Source organism: Lolium rigidum, chromosome 2 (assembly GCF_022539505.1).
Source record: "Lolium rigidum isolate FL_2022 chromosome 2, APGP_CSIRO_Lrig_0.1, whole genome shotgun sequence".
In the NCBI taxonomy this organism is placed as follows: Eukaryota; Viridiplantae; Streptophyta; class Magnoliopsida; order Poales; family Poaceae; genus Lolium; species Lolium rigidum.
The window spans coordinates 58,407,413-58,422,905 of record NC_061509.1 but is presented as its reverse complement, the minus strand read 5'-3'; the positions used below and the strand labels follow the sequence as shown (position 1 = coordinate 58,422,905).

The 15,493-nt window shown below is 45.5% G+C and overlaps 1 protein-coding gene across 1 annotated transcript; it reads left to right on the top strand.

Annotated features, from left to right (window-relative positions):
- Positions 1 to 10,426: 10,426 nt before the first annotated feature.
- LOC124689784 (BTB/POZ and MATH domain-containing protein 3-like) lies at positions 10,427 to 12,729 on the top strand. The gene is made up of 4 exons (XM_047223255.1): positions 10,427 to 10,826; positions 11,209 to 11,757; positions 12,374 to 12,459; positions 12,688 to 12,729. The coding sequence occupies exons 1-4, from the start codon at positions 10,427 to 10,429 to the stop codon at positions 12,727 to 12,729; spliced, it is 1,077 nt and encodes a 358-aa protein (XP_047079211.1).
- Positions 12,730 to 15,493: the final 2,764 nt, after the last annotated feature.

Genomic DNA, 15,493 nt, shown 5'->3' with positions numbered 1-15,493 from the left:
CAGACGATCCCTTAAGGAGAACATGTCCAGCCCCGCAAGATGTCCTTGACCTCACAAGTCTTGTTATACAAGGGCTTCCTTGCGACTTGTCCTTGAACTCACTGTACGCCGTGGGCGGTGGATTCGGGACTGCGCCTAGTAATAGGATGTGATGATCTCTAAGAATATGTCCGATCTCGCAAGATGTTTGACGGAAGGCCCTCGCTATACCACGTATGGTATGCCCACAACCCAACTTCAATTGGCCCATGGGCTATTATTACAACGCCTGTGATGCCCATCGCATTTGCACGCACGGCGTCATTATGTTGAGGGTAACGGCCTTCTACATGCACGCTGGCGATGAATGGTGGCGGCTTCATCCTGGTTGACGCCTGGGACAGAGGGAACGACTCAAGGGTACTACATCGCATTTAATGCAGCCATTGTTTGGACACTACGGCCACCTAATGGGCTAAGACACCTCTTGATCATAGTATATCATACTCCTCTCTTGACCCTTGAAAACTTCCTTCACACCAAACTTCAAGCAAACTCATTAGAGGGTTAGTGCACAATTAATAATTCACTCATTCAGAGGTGACACAATCATTATTTTCACTTCTGGACATTGCATAATGCTACTGGACATTAGTGGATCAAAGAAATAAATCCAACATAGCAAAAGAGGCAATGCGAAATAAAAGGCAGAATCTGTCAAAAACAGAACAGTCCGTAAAGACGAATTTAGAGATGGCACCAGACTTGCTCAAATGGAAAAACTCAAAACTAATGAAAGTTGCGTACATATCTGAGGATCACGCTCGTAAATTGGCAGATTTTTTCGAATTTTATACAGGGAACTGTGCCCAGATTCGTGACAGACAGCAATGCTGTTTCTGCGCAGCGATCCCAAATATAACATCAACTTTGACATAGAAACTTTACTTGGCACAAAAACATGATAAGGAGAGGTTGCTACAGTAGTAAACAACTTCCAAGACTCAACAAAACAAAAATTGCTGTAGTAAAATAAACACATGGGTTATCTCCCAAGAAGTGCTTTCTTTATAGCCATTAAGATGGGCTCAGTAATTTTTTAATGATACTCTCGCAATAAATAAGAGTTGAACCAAAAGAGAGCATCAAGAAGCAAATTCAAAACACATTTAAACCTAACCCACTTCCTATGAAAAGGAATCTTGTACACAAATAAATTCATGAAGAACAAAGTGACAAGCATAGAAAAGCAACACAAGTGCAATTTCAAGATTCTCAACATAAAGAGTGGAAACTTAATATTATTAAGATGCATATAACCATGTTTCCCTCTCTCATAATAATTTTCAGTAGCATCATAAACAAACTTAACAATATAACTATCACATAAAACATTCTTGTCATGAGCCACATGCATAAAATTATTACTCTCCACATAAGCATAATCAATTTTATTAGTTGTAGTGGGAGCAAATTCAACAAAATAGCTATCACTATTATTCTCATCACCATAATCATCATATATAGGAGGCATATTGGAATCATAATTAATTTTCTCCTCAATAGTAGGTGGACTGAAAATATCATATTCATCATTGCAAGCATCATATATAGGAGGTAAAGTATCATCAAAGTAAATTTTCTCCTCCATGCTTGGGGGACTAAAAATATCACAACCAGCTTCCCCAAGCTTAAATTCTTCCATAGCTTTAGCAATAATGGTGTTCAAAGAGTTCATGCTAATAACATTGCTACAACTATTTTGCAAACAAAGTTCCATGGGTTTTTTAATTTTCTCTTCAAACACATCATGTCCTAATTCAAGATAAAGTTCATAAAGATCTCTAATTTTTTTGTTGTTTTCCATTAAACCTAACTAGTGAAAATAAAAACAAGTACGAGCTAGACATGATAACAAAAGTAAACTAAATGCAAGTAACTAATTTTTTTGTGTTTTTGATATAGAGAGCAAGACAGTAAATAAAGTAAAACTAGCAACTAATTTTTTTGTGTTTTGTTTAGGTGCAGCAAACAAAGTAGTAAATAAAATAAAGCAAGACAAAAACAAAGTAAAGAGATTGAGAAGTGGAGACTCCCCTTGCAGCGTGTCTTGATCTCCCCGGCAACGGCGCCAGAAAATTAGCTTGATGGCGTGTAACTCACACGTTCGTTGGGAACCCCAAGAGGAAGGTATGATGCGCACAGTAGCAAGTTTTCCCTCAGAAAGAAACCAAGGTTTAATCGAACCAGTAGGAGCCAAGAAGCACGTTGAAGGTTGATGGTCGCGAAATGTGATGCGGCGCAACACCAGGGATTCCGGCGCCAACGCGGAACCTGCACAACACAACCAAAGTACTTTGCCCCAACGAAACAGTGAGGTTGTCAATCTCACCGGCTTGCTGTAACAAAGGATTAAACGTATCGAGTGGAAGATGTTTGCAAAGAAAACAGTAAAACAAGTAGATTGTATGCTATGTAAAGAATAGGACCAGGGTCCACAGTTCACTAGAGGTGTCTCTCCCATAAGATAAAAGCATGTTGGGTGAACAAATTACGGTCGGGCAATTAACAAATAGAGAAAGGCATAATAATGCATATACATGACATGGTAAATATAGTGAGATTTAATTGGGCATTACGACAAAGTACATAGACCGCCATCCAAGCTGCATCTATGCCTAAAAAGTCCACCTTCAGGTTATCATCCGAACCCCCTCCAGTATTAAGTTGCAAGCAACAGACGATTGCATTAAGTATGGTGCGTAATGTAATCAACAACTACATCCTTAGACATAGCATCAATGTTTTATCCCTAGTGGCAACAGCATCCACAACCTTAGAACTTTCTGTCACTGTCCCAGATTCAATGGAGGCATGAACCCACTATCGAGCATAAATACTCCCTCTTGGAGTTAAGAGTAAAAACTTGGCCGAGCCTCTACTAGTAACGGAGAGCATGCAAGATCATAAACAACACATGAACAATAGATTGATAATCACCATAATCATAGTACTCTCTATCCATCGGATCCCGACAAACACAACATATAGAATTACATATAGATGATCTTGATCATGTTAGGCAGCTCACAAGATCTAACAATGAAGCACAACAAGGAGAAGACGACCATCTAGCTACTGCTATGGACCCATGGTCCAGGGGTGAACTACTCACTCATCACTCCGGAGGCGACCATGGCGGTGTAGAGTCCTCCGGGAGATGAATCCCCTCTCCGGCAGGGTGCCGGAGGCGATCTCCAGAATCCCCCGAGATGGGATTCGCGGCGGCGGCGTCTCGTAAGGTTTTCCGTATCGTGGCTCTCGCATGCGGGGGTTTCGCGACGGAAGCTTTAAGTAGGCGGAGGGTCAACGCGAGGGGCCACACGAGGGGCCCGGGGGACAGGTCGGCGCGGCCAGGGCTTGGGCCGCGCCGGCCACCCCTGGCCTCCTCGTGGCCCCACTTCGTTAGGTCTTCGGTCTTCGGAAGCTTCGTGCAAAAATAGGACCACGGGCGAAAGTTTCGTCCAATTCCGAGAATATTTCTTTACTAGGATTTCTGAAACCAAAAACAGCGAGAACAACCAACTGGCTCTTCGGCATCTTGTTAATAGGTTAGTTCCAGAAAATGCATAAATATGACATATAATGTGCATAAAACATGTAGGTATCATCAATAAAGTGGCATGGAACATAAGAAATTATCGATACGTTGGAGACGTATCACATGCCTCCATTGAATCTGGGACAGTGACAGAAAGTTCTAAGGTTGTGGATGTGCTGTTGCCACTAGGGATAAAACATTGATTCTATGTCTAAGGATGTAGTTGTCGATTACATTACGCACCATACTTAATGCAATTGTCTGTTGCTTTGCAACTTAATATCTGGAGGGGTTCGGATGATAACCTGAAGGTGGACTTTTTAGGCATAGATGCAGTTGGATGGCGGTCTATGTACTTTGTCGTAATGCCCAATTAAATCTCACTATATTTATCATATCATGTATATGCATTGTTATGTCTTTCTCTATTTGTCAATTGCCCGACTGTAATTTGTTTACCCAACATGCTTTTATCTTATGGGAGAGACACCTCTAGTGAACTGTGGACCCCGGTCCTATTCTTTACATAGCATACAATCTACTGCAATTGTGTTTACTGTTTTCTTTGCAAACATCTTCCACTCGATACGTTTAATCCTTTGTTACAGCAAGCCGGTGAGATTGACAACCTCACTGTTTCGTTGGGGCAAAGTACTTTGGTTTTGTTGTGCAGATTCCACGTTGGCGCAGGAATCCCTGGTGTTGCGCCGCATCACATTTCGCGACCATCAACCTTCAACGTGCTTCTTGGCTCCTCCTGGTTCGATCAACCTTGGTTTCTTTCTGAGGGAAAACTTGCCACTGTGCGCATCATACCTTCCTCTTGGGGTTCCCAACGGACGTGTACATTTACGCGCATTAGAGTCCACCGCCCTAGAATGTTTCTACCGGTTCTGCAGGGCCGTCATAGCAGTGTTCGGAGACTATTACTTGAGATCACCCACTGTCGAAGACACTCAGAGGATCCTTGCAACAAATGAAGCTAGGGGTTTTCCAGGGATGCTTGGAAGCATTGACTGCATGCATTGGCAATGGAAGAACTGTCCGTTTGCGTGGTAGGGAATGTACAAGGGTCACAAAAAAGGCTGCACTATGATACTTGAAGCAGTGGCTACCCATGATCTCTGGATTTGGCACTCTTTCTTTGGTATGCCTGGATCCAACAATGACACCAACGTCCTAAACTGCTACCCGGTCTTTTCCAAGCTTGTTGAGGGTCATGCTCCCCCGGTGGACTATGTGATCAATGGTCGGCACTACAACAAAGGATACTACCATGCAGACGGTATCTATCCAAAGTGGGCAACATTTGTGAAGACTATCTCGAACCCTAGCACCCCCAAACTTTGCGAGTTTGTGAAGAAACAAGAAGCTTGCCGAAAAGACGTCGAGCGTGCATTTGGTGTCCTCCAGCAGAGATTTGCTGTCGTCCGGTTCCCCGCTATGAGTTGGTCCAAAGATCAGATGTGGGAGGTGACATGGGCATACCCTTCGGGTACCCATTATTAGTATACCTGGCTCGGCCCAATATGGAGAAGACTCAATATGGAGAAGGCCCAACAAGGCAACCCGAAGAAGTAGTCGACTAGGACTCTTGTAAAACCCTAGGCTGGTTGCATATATAAAGCTAGCCAGGGTACCCGATAGAAGGGATAGGCCAACATATAGACAACATAGCCCCGCCTATGGCGGCACCCTGTAAACATACATATCATCACATAGTGGATTGCTAGCAGCATGTAGGGATCCTCCACCGAGGGGACCCGAAGCTGGGTACGTCGTGTGCCTAATCTCGTTCCCGGAATCTCCATCGTCGCTCTCTCCTGAAACCCAAGTCTACAATACGTAGGCATTGGCGAGGTGATCCCTCGTCAATTGACGCCGTCTGTGGGAAGTCGCGGCGAGTGGATTTTGTTATCCGGGCGAGATCCTTCAACCAGAACGGCGGTCGTCACGTTCGATGGATTAATCGTCTTTAGCAATAAATCTCGTTCACATCGTATCAGGCGGCTGGATGACCCGCACGGCGATGGGGTTGGTGTAGATTGGTGGAGGATATTTGCACCGATAGTTGGCGTGCCGTGCAGTTTCATGTGTATGTTGTCAATCGTGAAGCGGCAAGGCGCACGATTGGGGAGCGCATCTAATTTCGTCGAGAGCAGCGGCGAGCAAGCCGAAGGATTCAGGTGGATCAACTTTTCGTCGCTGGGTGGTCCGTGTCCGAGTCGACCCCGGGGAGTTTTTCATCCACGAGAAATTTTTGAGAACCAATCTGTTCCAATCTTGGCCTTTTGCTGGTCTGGTGATCGTCAGCGTATTCAATTTCATCGACAACTTCATCCAGGCCGAGTCAGCAGTGTTCTCTAGTGCCAGAGCGGAGCAGAGTCCTGTCACGCACCCGATTTGACACAAGACGGCAGCATCTGGCCAAGAGCAGGACACCACTAGTTGTCGGGTTCTGGTCAGCAAAAATTCAAGGTCTGCATGAATTGGTGATATCGATAGTTCAAGTTCCAAAAGGGAAAAATGTGAGAAATAAAAGCAAGGGTACGTATCAGATCTCAAGCAAAATAAAAAGCTGCTTACCTCATCTAGTGCAAAAGAGTGATCATGTGAATGAAAAGGATAGACATCGATGAGGGTACTAGCTAAAAGTGCAGCTCATATCTGAGACCGTGCAAGTTTTTCAAAGCAAAGATAACAACTTAGCAGTTTACCGCACCAGCGAGTCATCGGCTCTCATGGATCATGGAAGAATTGAAAATCAGTCCACGCACAGAAGTCTCCAGGAAGAAAAAGCAACTCGGCATCCAAGTCTCATGCATGGCGTATACAAGCTTCATGCAAAGCCAATCAGCAAAATAGATAAGGAGCTGCTTCACGTGAGGCAAATCAATCAGAGTGTAAAGTAAAAAAAGCATACGTATCATCTCCAGTGAAGACGACGACAACAAGCCCGCACTCGTCACGCTCAGGGCTCGCCTGTCGCGGATCCGCCACATCGACTGCGTCCTCTTCATCGACTTATCGGCCACATCTACTACTTACGCCCAGGTGCCACGCGACTACAGACTGTGTCCTGGGCACGACTTGCGTCCACATCGGTGCACCCGATAAAAAGCTAAGTTTTTCTCTTCCTCCAAGATTCACTTATTTATTTATTTTCGCCATACCCGAATACTCGGGGGCTGCGCCATTGCATTATTACAACAAATTTATCCAAACACTGGGGGCTGCGCCATTACTTCGTTACCACAAATATACTTGGTTACTTGGTGAATTTCTTTTCTTCGGCTCTGGATATATCTTCTTCGGCTCAGTGGAATTATTTTCTTCGGCTCAGTGCAATTATTTTCTTTGACTTAATGGATTTATCCTCTTCGGCTCAGTGGATTTATTCTCTCTGGATTACTAGATTGGTTTTCTTTGGGTTATTATTGGTTCACTTATACAATATTATCCGACGCGTTTCCGGGTCAATGGATTCATCTTCTATGGTTATTACTGGAACTATTTTCTCCGGCTCAATGAATTCATACTCTATGATATCAACGGATTCATCTTTTATGGTTATTACTGGATTCTTCGGGTCAATGGATTCATCTTCTATGGTTATTACTGGAACTATTTTCTCCGGCTCAATGAATTCATCCTCTATGATATCAACGGATTCATCTTTTATGGTTATTACTGGATTCTTCGGGTCAATGGATTCATCCTCTATGATATCGGCGGATTCATCTTCAATATATGGTGGTGTAATCTTTAATATGGATTCATCTCAAGTACTTCATCTCGGATTTCATCTTCAGTATTTCATCCTTAATGGCCTTTTTTCGGAGACACGGATAATACTCGGGGGCTCGACAACAACTTCGCCTTGGGTCACAATTGCAACACGGTGTCTAAACAACAATCATGACATCACCCCAGCAGCGCTCGGGGGCTCGGCTATTTATTCATCAACAATTTGGCGGCATCTATTTTCGCTATTTGGTGGTTTCTACTTCGGCTCAACTTCTTCTCCGCACTCGAAGACTTCATCGCACCGACTCCGTCGTGCCCAATAAGCTAAGTGATTCCTTTGTTTTACATAAAGTTAATTATCATTTACTTTCGCCGTACCCCACACTCGGGGGCTGCGCCATATTTCTTCACTATACATCTCAGGTTGGCAAAAGAAGAACTGTGCCTACAAAAATTATCTTCAAGAGAGAACCCGGTGAAATTGTCTTCAAGAAAGAACCCGATGAAATCTTATTCAGGGAGGACCCGAAGAATTTGCCTGAAGAAGGACCTGAAGAATTTGCCTGAAGAAGGACCCGAAGAATTTGCCTGAAGAAGGACTCGAAGAATTATCTTCGGAGAGGACCCGAAAAATTATCTTCAGGGAGGACCCTAAGAATTATCTTCAAGGAGGTCCCGAAGAATTATCTTCAAGGAGGTCCCGAAAAATTATCTTCAATGAGGTCCCGAAGAATTATCCTCAAGGAGGACCCGAAGAATTGTCCTCAAAGAGGACCCGAAGAAATTTTCCTGAAGGAGCAACTCGACGAAATTTTCATAAAGGAGGAACCAAAAAAAAAAAAAGTGGACAAATCTTCGGGTCCATTGACTCGTCATTTGTTCCGATCAAGAACATCGGTGATATGCCTGACGACAATATAGAAGAATGCAATATATTCGGCTGACTCATCAAGCCCGAGAGAAAAATAGAAGAACCCGTAAAATGGGTCATTGCATCAGCCGAACAAGGCACTCGACAATATATTCTCAGAGCGCTAAAAGTCGCGAATAATCTCTGAATGCCGCAAAACTCTGCGAAGGTAAGACCCCGGATCCGTTCTGAGCGGCGTGGCACCGTCTCTGACGTCGGTTTGCTACTTTTTTCCGTATCAACAGATACGAAGAAAAATCCTAACGGACGCGTTAGGTACCCGATAAAACATGACTGGGACTCGACAGAATGGTAAGACCTTAAGCGGCACCTGTCGAGTTAACACCAGTATCCCGGGATCATGTCCAGGGACGTGATCTTGAAGTAGGTTTTTGCGGATTGCCACTAGAGCAGTTAACTAGTACCTGATCCGTCAGATGAACTAGCCCCAATTACCATTATCCCTGTACAATATAGATATGGATGTCAAATAAAACTAGCAACGGCCTGGAGTTGATAAAAAGAGGGGCTGCGCCCAAAAATATAATCAAGTTCTTTATCGAGTAGTACAACTTGAGCCTATGCCTAGGTGCAAGCACCTGCCCATAGGCTCGGGGGCTACTCTTATCGAGAGTATTGTTCACCCTCCCGATAAGATACAAGAAAGAGGAAAAATTATGGTGTCGATTAAAAGCAAGTTGAGCCTACACCCAAGTGCAAACACTTGGCTGTAGCCTCGGGGGCTACTCCCATCGGGAGCGCTGGTCGCGCACCCGATAGAAAGATAACTTCGACAGCATCTACGGCAATTCAGGTTTGTAGACTCAACTCGATTCTACGACTCGAGTGGAGCCTACTCCCATCGGGAGCACATGGATTTCATCAAGTCTTCCAGAAATATAGTTAAGTTCTTCATCGAGTAGTACAACTTAAGTCTATGCCTAAGTGCAAGCACTTACCCATAGACTCGGGGGCTACTCCCATCGGGAGCGCTGCCGCGCACCCGATAGATAAATAATTTCAAGAATCGTCGACATCATCTACGCTACACATGATCTACGACATGGACCTCGCCTTGTATTTCTTCGACTTCAGAGATGGTTATGCTTGGAGTTTCTACGCAAGTCTTCGACTTCCCTATAAACTCGGGGGCTACTGACATGGGCATACCCTTCGGGTACCCATTATTAGTATACCTGGCTCGGCCCAATATGGAGAAGACTCAATATGGAGAAGGCCCAACAAGGCAACCCGAAGAAGTAGTCGACTAGGACTCTTGTAAAACTCTAGGCTGGTTGCATATATAAAGCTAGCCAGGGTACCCGATAGAAGGGATAGGCCAACATATAGACAACATAGCCCCGCCTATGGCGGCACCCTGTAAACATACATATCATCACATAATGGATTGCTAGCAGCATGTAGGGATCCTCCACCGAGGGGACCCGAAGCTGGGTACGTCGTGTGCCTAATCTCGTTCCCGGAATCTCCATCGTCGATCTCTCCTGAAACCCAAGTCTACAATACGTAGGCATTGGCGAGGTGATCCCTCGTCAGGAGGTGATGAACTGCTGTGTGTGCCTACACAATATGATTATTGAAAATGAGCGAAAGCATCCGGTTCCTCTGGCTGAGCAAGAAGCACCATATGAGAGAGAGGGTCATCTTGCACAGCCTAATCACCAGGTGCCTCCATCATGGGCCGCCTTCATTGCTATGCGCCAGGAGATTCGAGACTCTACAATGCATCAGCTGCTGCAAGATGATCTGGTGGAGCACATATGGAGGCTCCGAGGCAACGCCAACGCCGACGCCAACTAGTCTGTTTTAATTTGTTTAAAAAATTGTGAAATTGTGTGCTTCATTTATTTCAGCACTTGTTAAACATTATACTGATTATCGCCGATTTTGTTTCAGCAATTTTTGTACTTTTGGTCGCCGAACTTGTTAAATTTTCGTACTCTTGGATGCTCTTATAGATAAGCACGGAGTGCATATCCAAATAGAATACGGAATCCTAATTCTACTAGGTTAGTTGCTCTGGTTGCTTCTTTATTAGTCGTTTGCTACGTACATACAGGGACTCTCAGGGAGTCGGCGAGAAAACATATCGCTGAACATCGCGTACGGCGTACCTCGCCGAAAAGTACCGCGCGAGTGGCATCGGTCGACGTCGGGCCTAAGCCAACATGCAAGCAATGTCACCCTATAACACGGTCATCGTGACGGGGACCGTGACGACGACGGCCCGTGGCACGCACGTGTTCGACATCGGCGGCTTCAACAGCCTGACGAAGCACTGCGGCGGCGTGGACGGCTTCTTCTACTCGCCGACCTTCACCGTCGACGGGCTCGACTGGGCCATCCGCTACTACCCCGACGGCGACCACAAGGTAGACCAGGGCTACGCGTCCGTTTTCGTGGAGCTCATGACCAAGGACGCCGCGGCGTGGGCGCGCGTCAGCTTCGGGCTGATCGACGGGACCACCGGCGAGGTGGTCACCTTGTACCAATCCAAGGACTCCAACCTGTTCGACTCTGCCTACGACGAGACTTGCGACTGGGGCACCGGCGAGCTCGTCAAGAGGATCCCGTACCGAAAACTTGTTTTTAAAGTAGCCGGTACCTACAGGAGTGATGTCAGCAATGACGTCAGCCATGTGCTGACCAATTTTTGCACAAAATTGTGAAACAAATTTGAAACATAATTGAAACATAACTGAAACACTAATATTTTTGTGAAACAAACCGTAGTGACGTCAGCAATGATGTCATCAGTTTCACTTTTTGTCAAACTGTTTCACTATTTTTTCCATGTATCACTTTAGTTTCAAAAAAGTTTCACTTGTGTTTCAATTATTAGTTTTATATTAGACAAATATCAAAAGCCTCACAAATCTCAAAGCACAGAGTGAAGGGTAGATGTAACACCTACACCTACCGGCTCCTTTAAAATCGCCGCTCTCGATCCCGTACCTCCAAGCCGGGTCGCAGTACGTCCTCGGCAACCGCCTCAGGATCGACTGCGCCATCCACGTGTGTCGCGACCACCTCACCTTCCGCGACGACCCCAGTGCGGCGCTCACCCACTGCTCCGAGGAGGAACCGACGGACGTGACTCTGGACGTCGCAGGAGTGAGCTTCGCCGCCCACGCGTCCGTCCTCCATGCCCGGGCTCCTGCCATGATGAAGCACCACAGCTACACGACGAGCGTGAGCGACGGGAAGCTGCGGGTATCCGTTGACGACATGCCGCCGGCGTCGTTCAAGGCGCTGCTCCACTTCGCCTACACGGACTCGCTGCCCGTCGTGAGTGGCCTCAACGGCGCCGGTCACAAGGAGATGCTCCGGTGCCTGCTCATCGCCGCCCAGCGGTATGGCATGGAGAGGCTCAAGGCGATCTGCGAGCGCGTCCTCAGCGAGAGCATCGACGTGGACATCGTGGCTGCTACCTTAGCCATGGCCGAAGAGCATGGCTTCAGCAAGTTGAGAGAAGCTTGTGTGGAGTTCAATTCATTCAGTATATAGAAGAATTAGAAAGACTTTTAGGCTTTTTTCTCAATTTCCTTTTTACTTCAAACAAATGTCTCATATCTGGGTAGCAGATAGATTTAGATCAGTAGAGTTGGCTCGCGAGTTCCTGAACCTTGATGCAGACTTTGAGATTTACTCTAACCGGCACAATCTGTAAGTTTGATTACACAACTAGTCCCCTCCGTTTTAAAATAAGTGTCGCAATTTTTTCTAGACACGGATAATCTATGACTAAAATACGTCTAAATACATATATATCTAGATAAAATTGCGACACTTATTTAGGAACGGATGTTTGTATTCATCAATCTCACCGTCAACAACAAGCAACAGAGATCCATAGGCAGAAAAAACAACAGGAAAACGATGTAGCATAGAACCCTATACAAAGTTCAACATAAGGAGCGTACGGGAAAACCTCGCTATGGCGATTTCGGAGGCGACCTAGGTCGTGAACATCGCCGCCACCGGCGGCTGCTCGTCCGGGCCTGGCTAGGCACCGTTGATTGTACCCACTATAGGGTTTCTTTCCTCTCGCTTGACATAGTCCAGCGGTGAGTTTCTGAGTTCTGTTTTGTGTTGGCGTTTGGTTCTGTTGACAGGCTACGTGATCTGGCGAGGAGTCCCTGAATTCAGGTCTGATCTCGGCAAGGATCTGAGTTCTTTGGTCGTGGAATTGATTGATCTGGTCGTTTTGATTCTGATCTGTGTGATAGTCGGATCTGGGAGAAGATCGGGAGTGGTTTTTGAAGCAGTTTTTGCAGATCGTTGGTTTGGCGGACGAGCAGTTTTGGGCTTTTGCTAGTCGTAATGAAAGCTCTCGGATTGAATTGTCGTGGATTGGGGAATGAGGCGGCAATTCGTGCGCTCCTGGAGATCCAAAGGAGATGTGACCCCGATGTGATGTTTCTTTCAGAGACGCATCTCGACAAGGCTCGCGCTGAACGTGTACGTCTGAAGACGAGGATGGATGGTGCGCTTGTGGCCGAAAGCGATGGGAGAAGTGGTGGCTTGCTATTGTTATGGAAAAGTAAGGTGGATATTGAACTGAAAGCAATTCACCCAAACTATATTGATGTGCTTGTCAATGGTGGAAACGGTGAGATGGAGTGGAGGCTCACTGGAATTTATGGTGAGCCTGCATCGGAGAACAAATACAAAACTTGGAACAGGTTACGTGAGTTGCATGGACAAATAAATATGAGATGGCTAGTCATGGGGGATTGGAATGAAATTATGTACAGTCATGAGAAAGAAGGAGGGAACCCGAGGCCGATGCAGTACATGCAAGCATTCAGAGATGCCCTCTCAGACTGCAATCTAGAAGATTTGGGCTATACAGGCGATATTTTTACATGGAGGAGAAAGAGAAGTCGGCGCGGCCCGGGTATAAGAGAAAGATTAGACAGAGCATGCGGCAATGAAGATTGGAACACGCTTTTCCCATGTGCGTGTCTATCAAATTTGGACATGATTGGATCGGATCACCGACCAATTCTGTTGGATACTGAGTTCTACCGTAATACAGCTGACTCACGTAAGGTGCGGAGAAAAAGATTTGAAGGAAAATGGTTGAAGGAAGACGGAGTAGGGGAGGTTGTCCGAGCAGCATGGGAAGCGGGGTTAGAAGAGAACCATGGTGACGTAGCAAAAACAGTTGCATCTGTCCAGAATGCGCTACACGCCTGGGACAACTCAGTCTTGCAAAAACCGCGAGCAAAACTACGATCGCTGTCGAGGCGGTTGGAGGAGGTCTTAAAAGGAGATATGTCAGAGGAAAATTTACGTAAACAAGAGGAAATTACTGAGGAGATAGAAAGGGTGTTAGAGCAAGAGGAAATATATAAAATGCAAAGAAGCCGAGCCAATTGGCTAACTCATGGAGACAGGAACTCAGCTTTCTTTCATAATTACGCGAAAATGAGGAAGAAGAGGAATATGATTGTAAAATTAAAGGGTCCAGATGGTAATTGGAGGGAAGGGAACAATCATATCAAACCAGTCATTACTAATTATTTTTCTGGGCTCTTTTCGACAGAGGTAGAGGAGACGGACCAGGAGCTATTACAGAAAGTAAAACCGATGGTTACTTCGGAGATGAATGGTAAATTAATTGCTCCATTTACAGGAGAGGAAGTAAAGAAGGCTTTGTTTGCCATAGGAGATTTCAAGGCGCCAGGAACAGATGGCATGCATGCTATATTTTTTAAAAAGTTTTGGCCATTCATTGGAGAGTCCATAACAAAAGAGATGTTGGAGGGGCTACAGTCAGGGGTAATTCCCCCTGGATGGAATGATACGGCGATCGTGTTAATCCCAAAAGTAAATGAACCAGAGTTGATAACTCAATTCAGGCCAATTAGCCTTTGCAACGTACTGTACAAGATCATCTCAAAAGTGCTTGCAAATAGGCTGAAGGCGATACTTCCTGAGATAATTAGCCTGACACAAAGTGCGTTTGTCCCAGGGCGTCTGATTACAGACAATGTGTTGGTGGCTTATGAGTGTTTTCATGCACTCAAAGGGAGAAGACAGGGACAAAATGGATTTTGTGCAGTGAAACTTGATATGCAAAAGGCATATGATCGAATCGAGTGGGGCTTCTTGAGGGATATGATGAGGCGACTTGGTTTTACACAGCGATGGATAGATTTGATCATGGCTTGTGTCTCTAGTGTAAGCTACAGAATATGGTTTAATTTAGATGAGACGGAGAAGATTACACCTACAAGGGGCTTGCGGCAAGGCGACCCTCTCTCGCCGTATCTATTTTTGCTTTGTGCTGAGGGACTCTCAAGCTTGTTAATACACGAGGAAGAAGCTGGGAATTTACAGGGAGTCAAGGTGTGTCGTGGGGCACCTTCGGTATCCCACTTACTCTTTGCCGACGATTCTCTGATTTTGATGAAGGCTAATGCATCTAATGCAACCACTCTTCGGAAAGTGTTGACCATGTATTGTGCCAGCTCGGGACAGTTAATAAGCGAACCAAAGTCCAGTATTTTTTTCAGTCCGAATACACTGGCAGAGGATAAGGAGGCAGTGTGTAACATACTGGATATCAACGTGGAAGCACTAACCGATAAATATTTGGGGTTGCCATCTCATGTGGGAGTTGAACGGACAGATTGTTTTCAGCACCTAGTCGATCGTGTATGCCAAATCATCAATGGGTGGAACGCGAAGAATTTGTCTATGGGTGGCAAAGAAATATTACTCAAAGCCGTAGCCCAAGCAATCCCAACTTATGCAATGTCAGTTTTTAAACTTCCAAAAGGGATTTGTAAAGGAATCTCTTCAGCTATTGCTCGATATTGGTGGGGTGAAAAGGAGGGAAAAAAAGCTATGCATTGGTATTCTTGGTGGAAAATGTGCACTCCAAAGAAGCATGGTGGGATGGGTTTTAGGGATTTGCATTGTTTCAATCTAGCAATGTTGGCCAAACAGATTTGGAGGTTGATTGATGAACCTGAATCTTTGTGTGCTCAAGTGTTAAGAGCAAAGTACTACCCTTCTGGTGATATTTTGAGAGCTGAACTGAAGAAGGGGTCCTCGTTTACATGGCAAAGTCTGATGGCCGGCATGGGAACTTTCAAGAGAGGATATATTTGGCGTGTTGGGAGTGGCACAAGCGTCAATGTGTGGAATGATCCATGGTTGCCAAATAGTCCTACGCGGAAGGTAATTACAAGGCAAGGAGGGAGAATAATTAGCAAGGTGGA

Excerpts from the sequence above, each read along its gene's own strand:
- LOC124689784 (XM_047223255.1), top strand. The coding sequence starts at position 10,427 with ATGCAAGCAATGTCACCCTATAACACGGTCATCGTGACGGGGACCGTG. Across the intron at positions 11,758-12,373 it reads TGTGGAGTTCAATTCATTCA|GCTACGTGATCTGGCGAGGA; the intron begins GTATATAGAAGA and ends TTCTGTTGACAG. Across the intron at positions 12,460-12,687 it reads TCGTGGAATTGATTGATCTG|AGACGCATCTCGACAAGGCT; the intron begins GTCGTTTTGATT and ends TGTTTCTTTCAG.